The sequence below is a fragment of the Mobula hypostoma genome, chromosome 2 (assembly GCF_963921235.1).
Source record: "Mobula hypostoma chromosome 2, sMobHyp1.1, whole genome shotgun sequence".
Lineage (NCBI taxonomy): Eukaryota > Metazoa > Chordata > Chondrichthyes > Myliobatiformes > Myliobatidae > Mobula > Mobula hypostoma.
In genome coordinates, this window is record NC_086098.1 from 166,206,935 (window position 1) to 166,226,833 (window position 19,899).

The 19,899-nt window shown below is 44.7% G+C and overlaps 1 protein-coding gene across 2 annotated transcripts in view; it reads left to right on the top strand.

The window, feature by feature from the left end:
- The first annotated feature begins 7,847 nt into the window (after positions 1-7,847).
- The window catches only part of LOC134359899 (opioid growth factor receptor-like protein 1), a 48,684-nt gene continuing 36,632 nt past the window's right edge, over positions 7,848-19,899 (top strand). The window contains exon 1 of one of the 2 annotated variants that reach the window (XM_063073714.1): positions 7,848-8,462. In XM_063073714.1, the coding sequence (XP_062929784.1) occupies positions 8,340-8,462 (123 nt within the window). In that variant the 5' untranslated portion in view covers positions 7,848-8,339. The remainder of the gene's footprint in view (positions 8,463-19,899) is intronic. The other variant, XM_063073724.1, reaches the window with a different exon arrangement.

The following is a 19,899-nucleotide window of genomic DNA, read 5'->3' on the forward strand; positions in this document are numbered from 1 at the left end:
CTAGAAGGGATGTGTACTTGAAAAATCACTCAACTCAAACTGAAACTGAAACCTTTCCTTTAACGTTTGAAACAAACATGGTTATAAAACTGAGACAGATTCACTTTTAACTTCCTGGAATCGCTGAGCTTACTGATGAAACTCAAAATAAAATTTTAAGTTAACTGGAGGGTGGTGGTTGAAGGATGATTATCTGTAACTAATGGGGTGTCCCAAGGATCAGAGATAGGCCCATAAGTAGCACTATTAGGCCATTTGGCACATCCAGTCTGCTCCGCCATTTCAGCGTGGCTGATTTATTAACCCTCTCAACCCCATTCTGCTGCCTTTTCCCTGTAACCTTTAACACCTTGACTAATCAAGAACCTTTCAACCTCCGCTTTAAATATACCTAATGACTTGGCTTCCACAGCCACCTGTGGCAATAAATTCCACAGATTTACTACCTTCTAGCTAAAGAAATACCTCTTCATCAAATATTGAAAAGCCTAGACACAGTGGATGTGAAAAGGGAGTTGCCTAATGAGAGGCATTGATCGTGTGGATAGTCAGAGGCTTTTTCCCAGGGCTGAAATGGCTAGCACGGGCGGACATGTTTTTAAGGTGCTTGGAAGTAGGTACAGAGGAGATGTCAGGGGTAAGTTTTTCAAGCAGAGTGGTGAGTGCGTGGAATGGGCTGCTGGCAGTGGTGGTGGAGGCGGAAACGATAGGGTCCTTTAAGAGACTCCTGGATGGATACATGGAGCTTAGAAAAATAGAGGGCAATGGGTAGGCCTAGATAGTTCTAAGGTAAGGACATGTTCGGCACAGCTTTGTGGGCCAAACAGCCTGTACTGTGCTGTAGGTCTTCCATGTTTCTATAGAGGGGAAGTCCAGGACCAGAAGGCAAAGCTTCAGAGTAGAGTTTGTTATATACCGTGTTGTATGACAGTTGATCATAGTATTTCTATGACCATGATTGTTCTTGGCAAATTTTACTACAGAAGTGGTGTGTCATTGCCTTCTTCTGGGCAGTGTCTTTACAAGATGGATAACCCCAGCTATTATCAATACTCTTCAGAGACTGTCTGCCTGGCATCAGTGGTCGCATAACCAGGACGTGATATACACCAGATGCTCAAATGACCATCCGCCACCTGCTCCCATGGCTTCACGTAACCACGATCGTGGGGCCAAGCAGGTGCAACACCTCACCCAAGAGTGACCTGCAGGCTAGCGGAGGGAAGGAGCACCTTACACCTCCTTTGGTAAAGATATACCTCCACCCCGCCACACATCAGAATAAAGGGATGCCCACTTAGAACAGAAATGTGGAGGGATTTCTTTAGCCTGAAGATGGTGATTCTGTAAAAGCTAGGAGAATAGGGTTGAGAGGAATCATAAATCAGCCATGATGGAATGGTGGAGCAATCTGGAGGGCCTGATTCTGCTCCTAAGTCCATAAGACCATAACATATAGGAGCAGAATTAGGCCATTTGGCCCACTGAGTCTGCTCTGCCATTCAGTCATGGGCTGATCCAATTCATCTAGTCATCCTCACTCCCCTGCTTTCACCCCATACCCTTTGATGCCCTGGCTAATCAAGAACCTATCTTTCTCTGCCTTAAGTACACCCAATGACTTGGCCTCCACAGCCGCTCGTGGCAACAAATTCCACAGATTTATCGCCCTCTGACTAAAGTAATTTCTCTGCATTTCTGTTCTAAAAGGACATCCTTCAACACTGAGGTCGTGCTCTCTTGTCCTAGAAACCCCTACCATGGGAAATAACTTTGCCATATCTAATCTGTTCAAGCCTTTTAACATTCAGAATGTTTCTATGAGATACCCCCTCATTTTCCTGAACTCCAGGGAATACAGCCCAAGAGCTGCCAGACATTCCTCATACGGTAACCCTTTCATTCCTGGAATTGTTCTTATGAATCTTCTCTGAACCCTCTCCAATGTCAGTATATCTTTTCTAAAATAAGGAGCCCAAAACTGCACACAATACCTCAAGTGTGATCTCACGAGTGCCTTACAGAACCTCAACATCACATCCCAGCTCTTATATTCTATACCTCTAGAAGTGAATGCCAACATTGCATTCGCCTTCTTCTCAACCAACTCAACCTGCAGGTTAACCTTTAGGGTATCTTGCACAAGGACTCCCAAGTCCCTTTGCATCTCTGCATTTTGAATTCTCTCCCCATCTAAATAATAGTCTGCCCGTTTATTTCTTCAATCAAAGTGCATGACCATACTCTTTCCAACACTGTATTTCATTTGCACTTCTTTGCCCATTCCCCTAAACTATGTAAATTTCTCTGCAGGCTCTCTGTTCCCTCAACATTACCTGCTCCTTCACCTATCTTTGTATCATCAGAAAATTTAGCCACAAATCCCATAATACCGTAGTCCAAATCATTGACATACACTCTATTCTCGTTATATGCGTCTTCAGACTATGCAGATTCACAGTTATGCGAGGAACCTATTTCTACCAATGTCTCGTTATATGCGTCCAAAACTCAGTTATGCGAGGAGCACTGCCTTCCCACCAATACAAGTCACGTGCGCACATCTCACAGTCTCACTGTTGGGATGAAAAGCACCGCTTTCCCGCCAATACAAGTCAGGTGCGCGCGCCTCACGGTCTCGCTCCCGCCACTCTCGCACTGGTTTTGGCAAGGTGTGGATGCGCCATCTTAAACTTTTGTTGGTTTTACCTACGGTGCAGTGATTTTGTGCTTGAAATATTTAACTATGCCTACTAAGCGTCCCATGAAATGTCTTGGGCCATCAGCCGAGCGGCAGAGAACCGCTTTAACACTTGAAAAAAAGTTGAAAATTATAAACAGCGCAGCATCAGCTGAAGGTAACACAGCTCTGGGACGCTACTGCCGGGAACAGAATCTTGCCTTTAAAGTTTTTTTGTTGCTTGACAATACGTCAGCCCATCCTAAACATTTGGACAGCATTCATCCTAACATAACAGTGCGTTTCCTGCCGCTTAACACAACATCGTTGATTCAACCACTCAATCAAGGTGTAATCCACATTCAAGGCGTGCGTATTTTTTTTACGGCAAACTATCTCTCAGATGCTGCAAGCAACAGACGATTTTGAAAATCCAGGGAGTTTACCAACGGTGAGGGAATGGTGGAAGTCGGAACACTTGGCACAAATGGCGATGGACATGGACCCAAGTTTAGAACAAAGTCAGCATTTCAGTCGTTCCCTGCCGTCAACCCTTCTTCCCTACAAGCAAATTTATGCTGAAAAACAAAATGCTGCCAAGCAAACAACCCTCACCACTTTATTCAAATTGCTGTAATCTTCTGCTGCCGGCAGTTCTAAGAGTTCTGTGATCTTCCTTCACCCCTTGCTGTGCTTGATATGATCCTGACGACCACAACCATCCACCTTATTCGTATAAAGCTGCCCGACACCACAACAACCACTCATCTCCCTGACCGAACACACCTGCCATTGTCGGTGATTACTGTACACCAGAGGATGTTAACTTTCTATGATTTATTACATTGAATATTACCTTAAATTGATTAAATATAATACAAATGTTGTCTTGTAGTACTGCTTTTGTGTCGTATTGGTATGAAAATGTGAATAAATTACAGATAAAACATATTTAGGAAGCCCTCTGGAACACATCCCTATTTTCTCCATTTAAATAATTATTCACATTATGCGTCAACTTCGAGGAATATGTCCCTCACATATAATGAGGATAGGGTGTACATCATAAAAAGTAATGGTTCCAACACTGACCCCTGTGGAACTCCACTAGTAACTAGCAGCCAGCCAGAATAGGATCCCTTTATTCCCACTCTCTGCTTTCTGCCGACCAGCCAATGCTCCAACCACGCTAGTAACTTCCCTGTAATTCCATGGGCTCTTATCTTGCTATGCAGCCTTGTGTAGCACCTTGTCAAAGACCTCCTGAAAATCCAAATACACCACATCTACTGCATCTCCTTTGTCTACCCTGTTTGTAATTCCCTCAAAGAATTGCAGTGGGTTAGTCGTCAGGAAACCATGTTGGCTTTGACTTATCTTGTCATGTGCTGCCAGGTGCCTCTGTAATCTCATCCCTAACAATCAATTCCAACAACTTCCCAACCACTGATGTCAGGCTAACAGGTCTATAGTTTCCTTTCTGCTGCCTCCCACCATTCTTAAACAGCGGAGTAACAGTTGCAATTTTCCAGTCATCCGGTACAATGCCAGAATCTATCAATTCTTGAAAGATCTTTGTTAATGCCTCTGCAATCTCTCCAGCTACTTCCTTCAGAACCCGAGGGTGCATTCCATCAGGTCCAGGAGATTTATGCACCCTCAGACCATTAAGCTTCCTGACCACCTTCTCAGTCGTAATTTTCACTGCACAAACGTCACTTTCCTGACTTTCTTGAATGTCCATTATACTGCAGATGTCTTCCACTGTGAAGACTGATGCAAAATACGCATTCAGTTCCTCTGCCATCTCAACATCTCTCATTACAATATCTCCAGTGTCATTTTGTATTGGTCCTATATCTACCCTTGACTCTCTTTTACCCTTTATATACCTGAAAAAGCTTTAAGTATCTTCTTTGATATTAGTCGCCAGCTTCCTCGCATAATTTATCTTTTCCTTCTGAATGACCTTCTTAGCTTCCTTCCGCAAGTTTTTAAAAGCTCCCCAATCCTTGATCTTCCTATTAGCTCTGGCTTCCTTGTATGCCCTCTCTTTTCCTTTTACTTTGGCTCTGACTTCACTTGTCACCCATGGTAGTGTCCTTCTTCCCTTTGAAAGTTTCTTCTTATTTGGAATATATCTGTCTTGCACTTCCCTAATTTGTCGCAGAAACTCCAGCCATTTCTGCTCTGCTGTCCTTCCTGCAAATGTCCTTTCCCAGTCAACTTCGGCCAGTTCCCCTCTCATGCCATTGTAATTTCCTTTCTTCCACTGTAATACCAACACATTAGATTTTATTTTTCCCCTCTCAAATTTTAATGTGACCTCGATCATATTGAGGTCACTGTTCCCTCAGGGTTCCTTAACCTTAAGCTCTCTTATCATCTCCAGATCATTGCACAACATCCAATCCAGCACAGCAGATCCCCTAGTGGGCTTATGATCCTATGATCTTATGATTTTATGATCCAGTGACCTTGTGGTCTTGAAACACACATACTGGTAAGAGCGCCGAAGAGATTCACAAGAATATTGCCTTACTGAGTTGCAGTGAGAGGTTGAGCTGGTTGTTTTTTTTAATTGAAGTGTAGGAGAATGAAAGGTGATCTTACAGAGGTATATAAAATTATTAGGGACATTGGTAAGGTGAACATGTACAGTATTTTCCCCAGGTTTGGGGGATGAAGAGCTAGAGGGCATAGGTTTAAGGTGAAAGGGTCTAGATGTAATACGAACCTGAGGGGCAATCTTTACACCAACAGAATGGCCAAGAATCCACCAATGCTATCTCACTATTCCTCTTTTGCATATTTATTTATTTTTAATTGTAATTTATAGTAATTTTTAATGCACTGTACGGCTGCCACAAAACAAATTTCATGACATATGTCCATAAGGCACAGGAGCAGAATTAGGCCATTCAGTCCATCGAGTCTGCTCCACCATCCCATCATAGCTGATGCCGGATCCCAATCAACCCCGAAAACCTGCCTTCTCACCATATCCTTTGATGCCCTAATCGATTAGGAAACCATCAACTTCTGTGTTAAATATATTGACAGACTTGGTCTCCACCACTGTCTGTGGCAGAGCATTCCACAGATTCACCACACTGGCTAAAAAAGTTCTTTCTTAACTCTGTTCTAAAAGATCACCCCTCAATTTTGAGGCTTTGCCCACTGGTACTGGATACCCCCACCACAGGATACATCCTCTCCACATCCACTCTATCTAAGTCCTTTCAACATTCAGTAGGTTTTAATGAGATCCCCCTGCATTCTTCTAAATTCCAGCGAGTACAGGCCCAAAGCTGCCTAATGCTTCTCGGAGGTTAACCCCTTCATTCCCGGAATCAGCCTTGTGAAATTCCTCTGGATTCTCTCCACTGACAACACATCCTTTCCGAGTTACAGGATCCAAAAGTGAAGCAGAAACTTCAGCCATATCTGCTCTGCCATCATCCCTGCTAGTGTCCCCCTCTAATCCACCTCTGCAAGCTTCTCTCTCATGCCTCTGTAATTTCCTTTATTCCTTTGCGATATTGATACATGTGATTTATGCTTCTCCCTCTCAAAATGCTGTACGAATTCAATCATATTATGATCACTACTTTCTAACAGTTCCTTTACATTAAGCTCCCTAGTAAGATCTGGGTTATTACACAACACCCAATCTAAGATAGCCTTTCCCCGAGTCCGCTGAAGCACAAGCTGCTCTAAAAAGCCATCTTGTAGGCATTCAACAAGTTCCCTCTCTTGTGATCTGACACCAAATGATTTTTCCATTATTGAAGTCCCCCGTTACAATTGTGTCATTACCCTTATTACATGTCAGCTCAGGGTATTTTGAGTTCGGAGTTCAATTCCGGTATCCTCTGTGGGGGGTCTCTGCATCCGGGTGTTCCGGCTTCCTGTCACAGTCCAAAGACGTACCAGGTAGGTTCACTGATCATTGTAAGTTAGAGTTAATTGGAATTGTGGGATTGCAGGGATGTGTGGCTCAAAGAGCCAAAAGGCCGACTCCATGTTCTATCACTAAATAAACAGACGGAATAAGCTGCCAGAGGAAATGGTTGAGGCAGGTACATTATCAACATTTAAAAGGTTGACACAAGAGCTTCTGCAGATGCAGGAAATCTTGGGCAGCACACACAAAACGCTGGAGGAACTCAGCAGGTCAAGCAGCATCTGTAAACGACAGTCAATATTTAAGGGCAAGACCCTTGATCAGGGCTCTGAAGGCCTGACGAAGGGTTTCGGCCCAAAATGTTAGCTGTTTATCTCTCTCGACAGGGGGCTGCACGCTGGTGTGGTGGCAAAATGCTTTACAGTACCAGCATCCTGGGTTCAATTCCTACCGTGCCTGCACGTTTTCCCCGTGATTGCGCGGGTTTCCTCCCACAGTCCGAAGATGTACTGGTTGGTGGGTTAGATGTCATTGTAAACTGTCTCCTGATTAGGCTAGGGTAAAATCGGGGGATTTGCTGGGCGGTGTGTTTCCACGCTGTTTCTCAGTAAATGAATACAAAAATGCTGCCTGACCTGCTGAGTTCCTGCAGCATTTTGTGGAACTGAAGGGTGCTTGGACAGCTACACAGATGGGAAAGCAGGGATCTGAGCCAAAGGGGGCAAATTTTAAAACATCTGCTAGAAACGCTAGAAACCCAAGCACACACACAAAATGCTGGAGGAATTCCGCAGACCAGGCAGCTTCTATGAAAAAGAGTACAGTCGATGTTTCAGGCAGAGACCCTTCAGCAGGACTGGAGAAAAAAAGATAAGGAGTAGAGTTAGAAGGTGGGGGCAGGGGAGAAGAAACACACAGTGCCAGGCGAAACAGGGAGGGGTGAAGTAAAGAGCTGGGAAGTTCGCTGGTGACAGCTACAGGGCTGGAGAAAGGGGGAATCTAATAGGGGACGGCAGAAGGCCATGGAAGAAAGGGAAGGGGGAGGTGCACCAGAGGGAGTTGATGGGCAGGTAAGGAGATAAAGTGAGAGAGAGAAAAGGGAATGGTGAAGGGCGGACATTACCGGAAGTTTGAGAAATCCATGTTTACGCCATCAGGTTGGAGGCTACCCAGTCGGCATATAAAATGAGTGCGGCCTCATTGCAACAGTAGAGGAGGCCATGGACTGAGATGTTGGAATGTGAATCGGAATCTTGGTCAGCATGGACTAGCTTCGGTGCTGCATAACTTTAACATGTTTCCTCCTCCGCAGAGGCTGTCCAGCCTGCTGAGTTTTATGGCAACCTTTGTTTTATTTCAGATTTCCAGCATCTGATTTTCGGTTTTGTCCGTTTTACAGCTGCTGACCTTTCTTGTCATCCCCAATCTCCCCGAACCCTGACTTTTCCGGGTCATCGACCTGGAATGTTATCGGCCTCTCGCCTCCCCACAACCGCTGACAAAATCCCCACATGTTATATCTGCAGCAGCGGACCACTCTCCCCACCAAGAGGAACCATTGAATCAGGCGAGAGAACGGTCTTTGTTTGCACTTCCTGGTATTCAAGGCGGAGTCTCCTCCCACCCACTGCCTTGACTAAACAGTTTGCCTTTTATTCCCAATCTCCTCGCCCCTGCGGATCTTTAACATATATTTGAGGGGCTAACATTTGCAAAGAGCTCTTTCCTGCCCCGGTGGCTCGGCCCTGTGAGATGCTGGAGGAAGAGGAAGAGTACGACTCCACTTGGGTGGAGAGCGAAGACGAGTCGGGGCCGCCATCGCCGGCGAGGTTTCAGGAGCCCCAGGAGAAGGGTGGCTTGACACTGGAGACAGCGGTAAGGGGGTAGGGGTAGGGGCGAGGGGAGATACAGAGGGATGCAAGCTCGGTCACGCTTCCTGGCAGCTCCGGGGAATCCTCGGGCACCCTGCTGCTCCCGGACACCCCCCGCCCGGCTTCCGAGCCCCGCTCCCCGGGGCACAGCCTGGGTTTCAGTCGGGTAGACAGCTGCGATTGGTGCCGCTGCGAGGGGGAAAGCGTGTGAGTCGATCGTAGGGTCGGGTCCTCCTTCAAAGCACTTTCCAGCATGGACGCAGTTGTACCGTAGGCAACGTGGGTGCAAGGTAGGAGCTGGACCCCTGTGCTGGCGTGGTTGCATATTACCGGCTGTGTAGCACAGGCACTAGCTCTTCGGCCCGCCCATGATGGTACTGTATCCTTCCTGCCCGCGCATGGTCTGTCCCCTCTCGTACCCGCTTCCGCCATCACCCCTGCCTTTACTGTGCCCCACGCGTCCCCTTTCTACTTGTAAAGCTCTGCCCTCTTAATTTGACATTTACTGCCCTGACTGCTCAACCTAGGCCTCGCAATTTTATATACTTGTATCAGGCTTCCAGTACTCCAGAGTAAACAATTCGATTTGTCCAGCCTCTTCTAATCTTGGAACCTTTTCTGCCACCACGTCCTGCAATGGGTGACCTGAACTGCACACAACTGTGAGGAATAAAATTGAAAACCTCTTTACTCAAATTGTTTGATTGCTTCCTCTCAACCCGACAACTGGGTTTCAAACCCGACCTCGGGTGTTGTTTGTGTGTGCGTGTGTGTGCTTCTGTGCACGTGTTAATGTGTGTGAGTGATTTTGTGTGTGCTTCTTTCAGTGTTCGTGTCTGTGTTTCTGTGTATTCATGTGTGTGAGTGTGTATGGTATTAGTGTTGTGCGTGGGTGATGTTTATGTTGTGTGTGAGTAGTGTGTATGTGGGTGGTTGTGCTTTGTGCATGTTGTGTGTGGGTGTGTATGTGTGAGTGGTGTTTGTACTGTGTGTGAGTGTGTATGGGTGCGGGTGGTGTGCGAGTTGTGTGTGAGTGTGTATGGTATTTGTGTTGTGCATGAGTGATGTTTATGTTTATGTGTGGGTGGTGTGCGTGTTGTATGTGTGTGTGTGTACATGTGTGAGTGTGTATGTATGTGGGTGGTGTGTGTGTTGTGTGTGAGTGTGTACATGTGTGAGTATGTATGTATGTGGGCGGTGTTTGTGACCACATTGACTCCCCCCGACATCCGGAGGGTTGATTGGCCATTGTAAATTGCCATTTGTTTAGGCACGTTGAAGAGCATGAGGGAGTTAATTTACCCGGATGCTGTCTGGATTGGAGGGTATGCTTATGAGGAAAGATTTTCTCTTTGAAGTGAAGGAGGATAAGAGGTGACTTGATAAGGGGTACAAGGTACAGATCGAGTGGACAGCTAGAGACTTTCCCAAGGCCGAAATGCTTAATACAAGGGGGCGTAATTTTAAGGTGACTGGTGGAAAGTATAGGGGCGATGTTGGAGTAGGATTTTTTTTACACAGAGAGTGGTGGATGTGTGGAGCACACTGCCGGGGGTGGTAGAGGCAGATACATTAGGGACATTTAAGAAACCCTTAGATAAACACATGGATGATAGAAAAATGGAGATCTTATGTGGGAGGGAAGGGTTAAATTGATTTCAAAGCAGGTTAAAAGGTCGGCACAGCATCATGGGTTGAAGGGCCTGTACTGTGCTCTACTGTTCTATGCTAACCCCTTACCCTACACCGACCACATTTGTTCTATGAATGTGGGGAGAATAAATAAAGTGTGATGAATGGTTAGCAGAGACTTTCTGGGCTGAAGGGCCTGGTGCTATGCTCTGTAAGTGGTTCAGCTCCATACAGCACCTGTGTAAGTTTAAAGTAAAGTTATTAAAGTACATATATGTCGCCTAATACAACCCTGAGATCCACTTTCTTGTGGGCATTCACAGTAAATCCAAAGAAACACAATAGAATCAGTCAAAGACTGCACACAATATGGACAAACAAGTAAAGTGCAAAAGATGACAGACTACGCACTGAACTGTTCTCACAACCTATGGACTCACTACCATCATCTCATTTTCTCAATATTTATTGCTTATTTATTATTTCTTTCTTTTATTGTATACTTACAAACGTACATTGTGGTTTTACATTGATTCTATTGTCTTTCTTTTTATTTACTGTGAATTCCCTACAATCATTCTGAGCACCGGTGCCCCACAAGGCTGTGTACTCAGCCCCCTGCTGTACTCACTGTACACCCATGATTGAGTAGCCAAGTTTCCATCAAACTCAATATACAAGTTTGCTGATGACACCACAATTGTAGGCCGTATCTCGGGTAATGATGAGTTTGAGTACAGAGAGGAAATTAAGAACCTGGTGGCATGGTGCGAAGACAATAACCTATCCCTCAACGTCAGCAAGACGAAGGAATTGGTTGTTGACTTCAGAAGGAGTAGCGGACCATATTTACATCGGTGATGCGCAAGTGGAACAGGTCAAAAGCTTTAAGTTCCTCGGGGTCAATATCTCAAATGACCTGACTTGGTCCAACCAAGCAGAGTCCACTGCCAAGAAGGCCCACCAGCGCCTTTACTTCCTGAGAAAACTAAAGAAATTTGGTCTGTCCCCTAAAACCCTCACTAATTTTTATAGATGCACCGTAGAAAGCATTCTTCTAGGGTGCATCACAACCTGGTATGGAAGTTGTCCTGTCCAAGACTGAAAGAAGCTGCAGAAGATCGTGAACACAGCCCAGCACATCACACAAACCAATCTCCGTCCTTGGACTCACTTTACACTGCACACTGTCGGAGCAGTGCTGCCAGGATAATCAAGGACATCACCCACCCAGCCAACACACTTTTCGTTCCTCTTCCCTCCGGGAGAAGGCTCAGGAGCTTGAAGACTCGTACAGCCAGATTTGGGAACAGCTTCCTTCCAACTGTGATAAGACTGCTGAACGGATCCTGATCCGGATCTGGGCCGTACCCTCCTAATATCTGGACCTGCCTCTTGTTTTTTTTTGCACTACCTTACTTTCCCTTTTCCATTTTCTATTTATGATTTATAATTTAAATTTTAACTATTTACTATCGATTTGTACTTCAGGGAGCGTGAAGTGCAGAATCAAATATCACTGTGATGATTGTACGCTGTAGTATCAATTGGCGACAATAAAGTAAAATAAATAAAAATAAAATAAATAAAAATAAAATAAATAAAAATGGATCTCAGGATTGTGTATGGTGACATTTATAATAAATAATAGATTTACTTTGAACTTGGAGTAAATAAGACCATAAGATATAGGAGCAGAAGTAGACCATTTGGCCCATCAAATCTGCCCCGCCATTCAACCATTTTCTTCCAGTCATCCTCACTCCCCTGCCTTCACCCCATACACTTTGATGCCCTGACTAATCAAGAACCTATCTATCTCTGCCTTAAATACACCCAATGACTTGGCCTCCACAGCCGTTCGTGGCAACAAATTCCACAGATTTATCGCCCTCTGACTACAGTAATTTCTCCGCATCTCAGTTCTAAATGGACGTCCTTCAACTCTGAAATTGCGCCCTCTTGTCCTGGAATCCCTTACCATGGGAAATAACTTTGCCATGTTGGATCTGTTCAGGCCTTTTAACATTCAGAATGTTTCTATGAGATCCCCCCTGATTCTCCTGAACTCCAGGGAATACAGGCCAGGAGCTGCCAAACGTTCCTCATATGGTAACCCTTTCATTCCAGGAATCATTCTTGTGAATCTTCTGAACCTTCTCCAATGTCAGTATATCCTTTCTAAAATAAGGAGCCCAAAACTCCACATAATACTCCAAGTGTGGTCTCACGAGTGCCTTATAGAGCCTCAACATTACATCCCTGCCCTTATATTCTATACATCTAGAAGTGAATGTCAACGTTGCATTCACCTTCTTCGTAACCGACTCAACCTGGAGGTTAACCTTTATGGTATCTTGCACAAGGACTCCCAAGTCCCTTTGCATCTCTGCCTTTTGAATTCTCTCCCCATCTAAATAATACTCTGCCCATTTATTTCTTCCACCAAAGTGCATGACCATACACTTTCCAATATTGTATTTCATTTGCCACTTCTTTGCCCATTCCCCTATGTAAGCCTCTATGCAGGTTCTCTGTTTCCTCAACACCACCCGCTCCTCCACCTGTCTTTGTATCATCGGCAAATTTAGCCACTAATCCATTAATACCGTAGTCCAAATCATTGACATATATAGTAAAAAGCAGCGGTCCCAACACCGACCCCTGTGGAATTCACTGGTAACCGGCAGCCAGCCAGAATAGGATCCCTTTATTCCCACTCTCTGTTTTCTGACGACCAGCCAATGCTCCAGCCACGCTAGTAACTTCCCTGTAATTCCATGGACTCTTACTTTGCTAAGCAGCCTCATGTACGGCACCTTGTAAAAGGCCTTCTGAAAATCCAAATACCCCACGTCTGCTGCATCTCCTTTGTCTACCCTGCTTGAAATTTCTTCAAAGAATTGCAGTAGGTTTGTCAGGCAGGATTTTCCTTTCAGGAAACCATGCTGGCTTTGGCCTATCTTGTCATGTGCCTCGGTACTTCGTAATCTCATCCCTAACATTCGATTCCAACAACTTCCCAACCACTGATGTCAGGCTAACTGGTCTATAGTTTCCTTTTTGCTGCCTCCCACCCTTCTTAAATAGCGGAGTAACATTTGCAATTTTCCAATCTATCAATTCTTGAAAGATCTTCGTTAATGCCTCTGCAATCTCTCCAGCTACTTCCTTCAGAACCCGAGGGTGCATTCCATCAGGTCCAGGAGATTTATGCACCCTCAGACCATTAAGCTTCCTAGCACCTTTTCAGTCGTAATTTTCACTGCACAAGTGTCACTTTCCTGACTTCCTTGAATGTCTGTTATACTGCAGACATCTTCCACTATGAAGGCTGATGCAAAATACGCATTCAGTTCCTCTGCCATGTCCGCACCTTTCATTACAGTATCTCCAGTGTCATTTTGTATTGGTCCTATATCTACCCTCAGCTCTCTTTTACCCTTTATATACTTGAAAAAGCTTTTAGTATCTTCTTTGATATGAGTAGCAAGCTTTCTCTCATAATTCATCTTTTCCTTCCGAATGACCTTCTTAGTTTCCTTCTGCAAGTTTCTAAAAGCTCCACAATCCTGTATCTTCCCACTAGCTCTGGCTTCCTTGTATGCCCTCTCTCTTGCTTTTACTTTGGCTCTGAATTCACTTGTCAGTCACGGTAATGTCCTTCTTCCCTTTGAAAATTTCTTCTTATTTGGACTTCCCTCATTTTTCGCCGAAACTCCAGCCATTGCTGCTCTGCTGTCCTTCCTGCAAATGTCCTTTTCCAGTCAACTTTGGCCAGTTCCCCTCTCATGCCATTGTAATTTCCTTTATTCCACTGAAATGCCGACACATTGGATTTTGTTTTTTCCTTTTCAAATTTTAATGTGAACTCGATCATATTGTGATCACTGTTCCCTGAAAGTTCCTTAATCTTAAACTCTCTTATCGCCTCTGGATCATTTCAGAACACCCAATCCAGCACCAGCTGGATTGAGAAACATCAAGAACAAGAGATGAAGAGTCCTTGAAAATGAGTCCATGGGTTGTGGGAACAGTTCAGTGTTGGGTTGAGTGAAGTTTTCCCCTCTGGTTCAAGAATCTGATGGTTGAGGGGTAATGACTGTTCTTGAACCTTGTGCAAGTCCTAAGTCTCCTATATCTTCTTCCTGGTGGCAGCAGTGAGAAAAGAGCATGGCCTATGTGGTGGCTGCTGCTTTCCTACAACAGCAGTCCTTACAGATGTGCTTAATGATGGGGCGGGCTTTATCTGTGATGATTCATAGGGTACTATATGGTGACATATGCTATGTATTTTGATATTTGTACCTGTTCAGTACTGCACTGGTGTCTGCCTGGAGCAGTCCAACAAACTGTCAAGGGAAAATAACACATTTTTGTTTGCTGGCTCTTGAAAATCAAAAGCTTGGAATTTCCTGTAAGCATGGCCTTATAACATACTTACTGCCCGTTACGCCGCTGACATTTAGGGCAGCAATGAAGGTCCTCCATCTCTGGCGATACTCAGGGCTTCCTTCATCATGTCAGAAGCTTCCTCTTAGTTTCTACTACTGTCTGTCATGCAAGTCCTGGGTGAAGACTCAGGAATACTGACACACTCAGATGTAGAAGGATTCTTCTTTGCTGTTTTGTAACAATTTTGTTTGGCCAGTCAGGATTGAGCTGAACTGAACCCCCGAATTTGGAGGACTGGTGGACCACTCTTAGTCTGGCCTCTATCTTTTGACCTGTTTGGCATGGCCATGGGTGACCTATGGAGCCAAAGTATAAAGCCCTGACTCCTGCATTGAGGCATGCAAGTCTCCAAATCACGACTATATTATGGTCCCCTTGGCAGTCTAATGATGTACTTTGCACAAAATCTGACTCTGGATGGACTGTGGCTTACACACAAATCACTTCTTGTCCTTAGTACCTAACACCCAATGTGTGAGTTCCTTGAGATCGTAAAGGCTCTGTTTATATTACCATCAGATTCTGAAATGCATTGTATTTAATTTAATTTTGAACGTCTTGCTGAAACCTCTGTTTCCTTGAATATACATTTATGCCATCAATTACGTCAGAAGGTTTATGGTCAGAGGTTAAACAGCATCTGTGTAGGGGGAGTAGACTGTAAATGTTTTGAGTGGATGGTTATAAGAGAAATTCTAAAAGATATCAAAGAAACCGGAAGGTGGTGAGAGTGTGGAACAAGCTGCCAGCATAAGTGGTGCATGCGAGATTGATTTCAATGTTGAGAAGTTTGGATAGGTACATGGATGGTAGAGGTATGGAGGGCTATGGTCGATGGGAGTAGGCAGTTTAAATGGTTCAGCATGGAGTAGATGGGCCGAAGAGTCTGTTTCTGTGCTGTACTTTGTTATAACTATGGCAGCTTCATTAATAGGAGGGTTTAGATCAGGATTCCCAACCTTTTTTATGCCGTAGACCAATACCATTAGCAAGATGTCTGCGGGGATACAGCGTGGAACAGGTCCTTCTGGCTCACCAAGCTGAACCACCCAGCAGCCCACCTGTTTAACCTTCTCCTAGTCACAGGATAATTTACAATGACCAATTAACCAGTACATCCTTGGACTGTGGGAGGAAACTGGAGCATTCGGAGGAAACCCACACCGTCACAGGGAGGAACATACAAACTTGCTTACAAGGGCGCATGATTGAATGGCGGAGCAGACTCGATGGGCCGAATGGCCTGCTTCTGCTCCTATATCTTATGGTCTTATGGACACCAGAACTGAACTCTTTGACACCCCAAACTGTAACAGCGTTGTGCTAATAGCCACGCTATTTTGTGGAAAAGTTTGACTGGTATCTTGGCCACTGTTTTGTAACTTCTGTGCTTTGTTTCCTGGATGGAATTTCAGAGCTGAATATTTTAACAAGAGTCCCTGCTGCAGAAAATTTACCTGTAACTTGACATTGGCAGAATGACTGTCTACATATACCTGTTAATGCTAAGTGAGCTTTTAAAATGTACCGAAGGGGCTTAACAGGTCAGGGAGCATCAATAGAGGAGAATAAAGCGTCAGAGTTCCGGTGCCGTGAAGGGTCTTGGCGTGGAACATCAGCTCTTTATTCCCCTCCACTGATGCTGCCTGACCTGCTGAGTTCCACCAGCACTCTGTGTGTATTGCTGAAGATTTCCAGCATCTGCAGAACCTCTTATGTTTTAAGCACAGTAGTGTAGCAATCAGCGTTGAGATGGCACGCGGTCTAACCCCTTTCCGGATGGGGACGCACGGCAGCGTAGTGGTTATTGCGGCTTAGGGCGTCAGAGCTCCATTCAGGCACCGTCTCTAAAGTGTTTGTATGTCCACCCCTTGAATGTGTGGGTCTCCTCCGGGTGTTCTGGTTACGGTAGGTTAATGGGTCATTGTAAATTGTCCTGTGGTTAGGCTAGGGTTAAATAGGTGGGTTGCTGGGCAGCAGGGGGGCTGGATGAGCCTGTTCGCCACTGTCTGTCTGTCTAGGTACCATATCCGATGCGGACTTTGGTGACCATGGTTTTCCATACAGATCTATCCTTCGTTTTTTGGATGACTTCCATTTCCTCAATGTGTAGCCACCTGGCTATGCTTTTGATGTACATAAGCCGAGGTCTTCCTCTAGGTTTGCTCCCCTCAATCTTTCCAGAGAGTATGAGTTTTTCTAGTTTATCTTTCCACATGATGTGTCCTAGGATTCTGAGTTGTCTTTCTCTTATTGTTGGTATGAGTGATCAAACTGCTCGGGCTCTTTGGAGAACTTCTTCATTTGATGTGTGTGTGGTCCATGATATTTTTAACATTCTCCTGTAGAACCATAATTCAGCTGCTTCTAGTCTCTTTTCCATTGCTGGTTAAATGGTCCGGTATTCACTTCCATAAGTCAGGATAGAATAAATGTAGCACTGCAGTATTCTGTTTTTAGTGTATGTGCTTATCTTTCTGTCTGTTAATATGGTCTTCATTTTTGTATTTCTAAGTAAGTAAAATGTGGTGGTTGTCCATCGTGTCTGATGATGACAGGAAACCTGTGCAGGAGAGTTTTTAAAGTGGAAAAGCCCTTATCCTGGGGCAGTTCCACTCTCAACCTCAGTGGTACGAGTAGTCGTCACAAACTGAGCTCTTGGTTGCAGGGAACGACCATGATGACTTCTGTTCCTTGCCATTCCCTTCGTTCTCCAAAAAATGCTGCAGAGAAGCCTTCCCAGCTGTCGGAACTCACTGTAGAACTCATCCACCCAGTCTGCCTGAGTTAGGACCAGCATCTCACCAGAGTACCCTTACCTTGTTTAACCTGCTTGGTGAAGCGGTGTACCAGGTTGTGGCTGCTGCCACATGCAAACAGCTGCTTGGAGAGTGGAGGGTCCAGGGGGGACCAAAGTGAGTGAGCTGCCCCAGAATGGATGTGACGAACTCCTTCACCAGAGTTGCTGCCTCTCCCTGGACACACCAGATAAAAAAAGTAAACATTCTTGTGAGTTGTTCACTGTGGGTTCTGCCTGGTGTACCAAACACATTCAGGGAGATTCAGAAGGTGTTATTGTGCACACCATCTCCTCCCCTCCACTTTCCGCTTTCTGCAGGGATCGCTCCCTACGTGACTCCCTTGTCTATTCATCCCTCCCCACTGATCTCTCATCTCTCCCGGCACTTATCCTTGCAAGCGGAACAAGTGCTACACCTCCTTCCTCACTACCATCCAGAGCCCTAAGCAGTCCTTCCAGGTGAGGTGACACTTCACCTGTGAGTCTGTGGGAATCATATACTGTGTTTGGTGCTCCCGGTGTAGCCATCTGTATAACAGTGGGACCCGACATAGATTTGGAGACCGCTTCGCTGAGCACCTACACTCCGTCCGCCAGGAAAAGCAGGATCTCCCAGTGGCCAGCTATTTTAATTTCACTTCCCATTCCCATTCCGATATGTCCATCCATGGCCTCCTCCACTGTCGTGATGAGGCCACACTTAGGTTGGCGAACAACATCTTGTATCTGAGTAGCCTCCAACCAGATGGCATGACCATCGATTTCTCAAATTTACGGTAATTTCTGGTAACTCCCTTCACCCTTCACCCCTTTCCCCTATTCCCATTTCTTGCTCTCTCTCACTTTATCTTTCCAGTCCTGATGAAGGTCTCGGCCCAAAACATCAACTGTTTACTCTTTTCCATAGATGCTGCCGGGTCTGCTGAGTTCCTCCAGCATTCTGTGTGTGTTGCTTGGATTTCCAGCATCTGCAGATTTTCTCATCTTTTTTTCCTCCCTGGCAACTGGTTTTGTTTAAAAACTCATTGTGGATAGACTTCCACCCACCAGTTCATCTTCTCCTTCTCTCTCAGTCTCTGTGCCTCTCTCTCCCCCTTCCCTCCCCTAAAACCAGAGAAATAAAATGAAGAAATGGGCTTTCAGCAGCCAAACTTCTCCCACCCCCAACACTCCCAAAAGAGTTACAGCAGATAATCTAACCGTGTAGATACCTTTGTCAAGAAACCAGTGCCTCTGCTTCCTCAGGAGGCTGAAGAAATTTGACAGGTCCTCTTGCACTTTCATTGATTTTTGTCACATCTTAGAAAGCATTCTGATCAGATGCATGATGGCTTGTTATGACAACTACTCTGCAAGTGACTGTAAGAAACTGCAGAGAGTCGTGGGCACAGCTGAGCCTGAGCACAGCACGACACCAGTCTCCCCTCCATGGACTCTGTTTATAATTTTCCCTGTCTCTGTAACGCAACCAGCATAATCTAAGACCCCTCAGCAGGGAAAGAGGCTCCTTGGTCTAATGTGTCACTATTATTTACAGTATCTACCAGAAGATCATATAAGATAAGAGCGTAATTAGGCCATCGAATGCTCCAGCATTTCATCATGGCTGATCCATTTTTCCTCTCAACCCTATTCGTCTGCTTTCTTCCTGTAATCTTTGACACCCTGGCTAATCAAGAAGCTATCAATCTACGTTTTCATTATACCCATTGACTTGGCCTCCAAGGGTGCCCATGGCAATGAATTCCACAGATACACCACCCCCTAGCTAAAGAAATTCCTCCTCATCTCCATTCTAAATGGACATCCCTCTATCCTAAGGCTTTGTCCTCTGGTCCTAGACTCACCACTATAGGAAACAATCTCTTTACATCCACTCTATCTAGTCCTTTCAACATTTGATAGTTTTCAATGAGATTCCCCCTCATTCTTCTAAATTCCAGTGAGTACAGGCCCAGAGCCATCAAACGTACCCCATACAACAGCCCTTTCATTTGCAGAATCATTCTTGTGATTCTCTTCCCAACCCTCTCCAAAGTCAGCACATTCATTCTTAGATAAGGGGCCCATTCTGCTCACAAGTGTGGTCAGACAAATGCCGTATAAAGCCTCAGCTTTACATCCTTGCTTTTATATTCTAGTCCTCTCAAAATGAATGCTTTCTTTCTTTCTTTTTAAATCTTTTTATTGAATAAGTATACAAAAAGGTAAGCCATATAGGCACTAATACACTGTTAGAATATAATAAAATTACAGAAGATATTAATACAAAAAAAATACTACAAACAATGTAATTTAAACATAACGTACCAAGGTAACATAATAGTATACTAATTTTTATATATATCAATAGAGAAAAGGGAAAAAAAAACCAAAAAAAACCCACCGTGCAACTAACTAAAAGCAAAGCAAAGCAATGGGCTAACTTGAAACCAAACAGAGTTAAAAAACTTAAAAGCACGTCCTCAATCCCGACCTCCATTAAAAACAGTAAAAAAAAACAAGAAGGGTATATATTACATTAAATGAAAATATTGAATAAAAGATCTCCAGG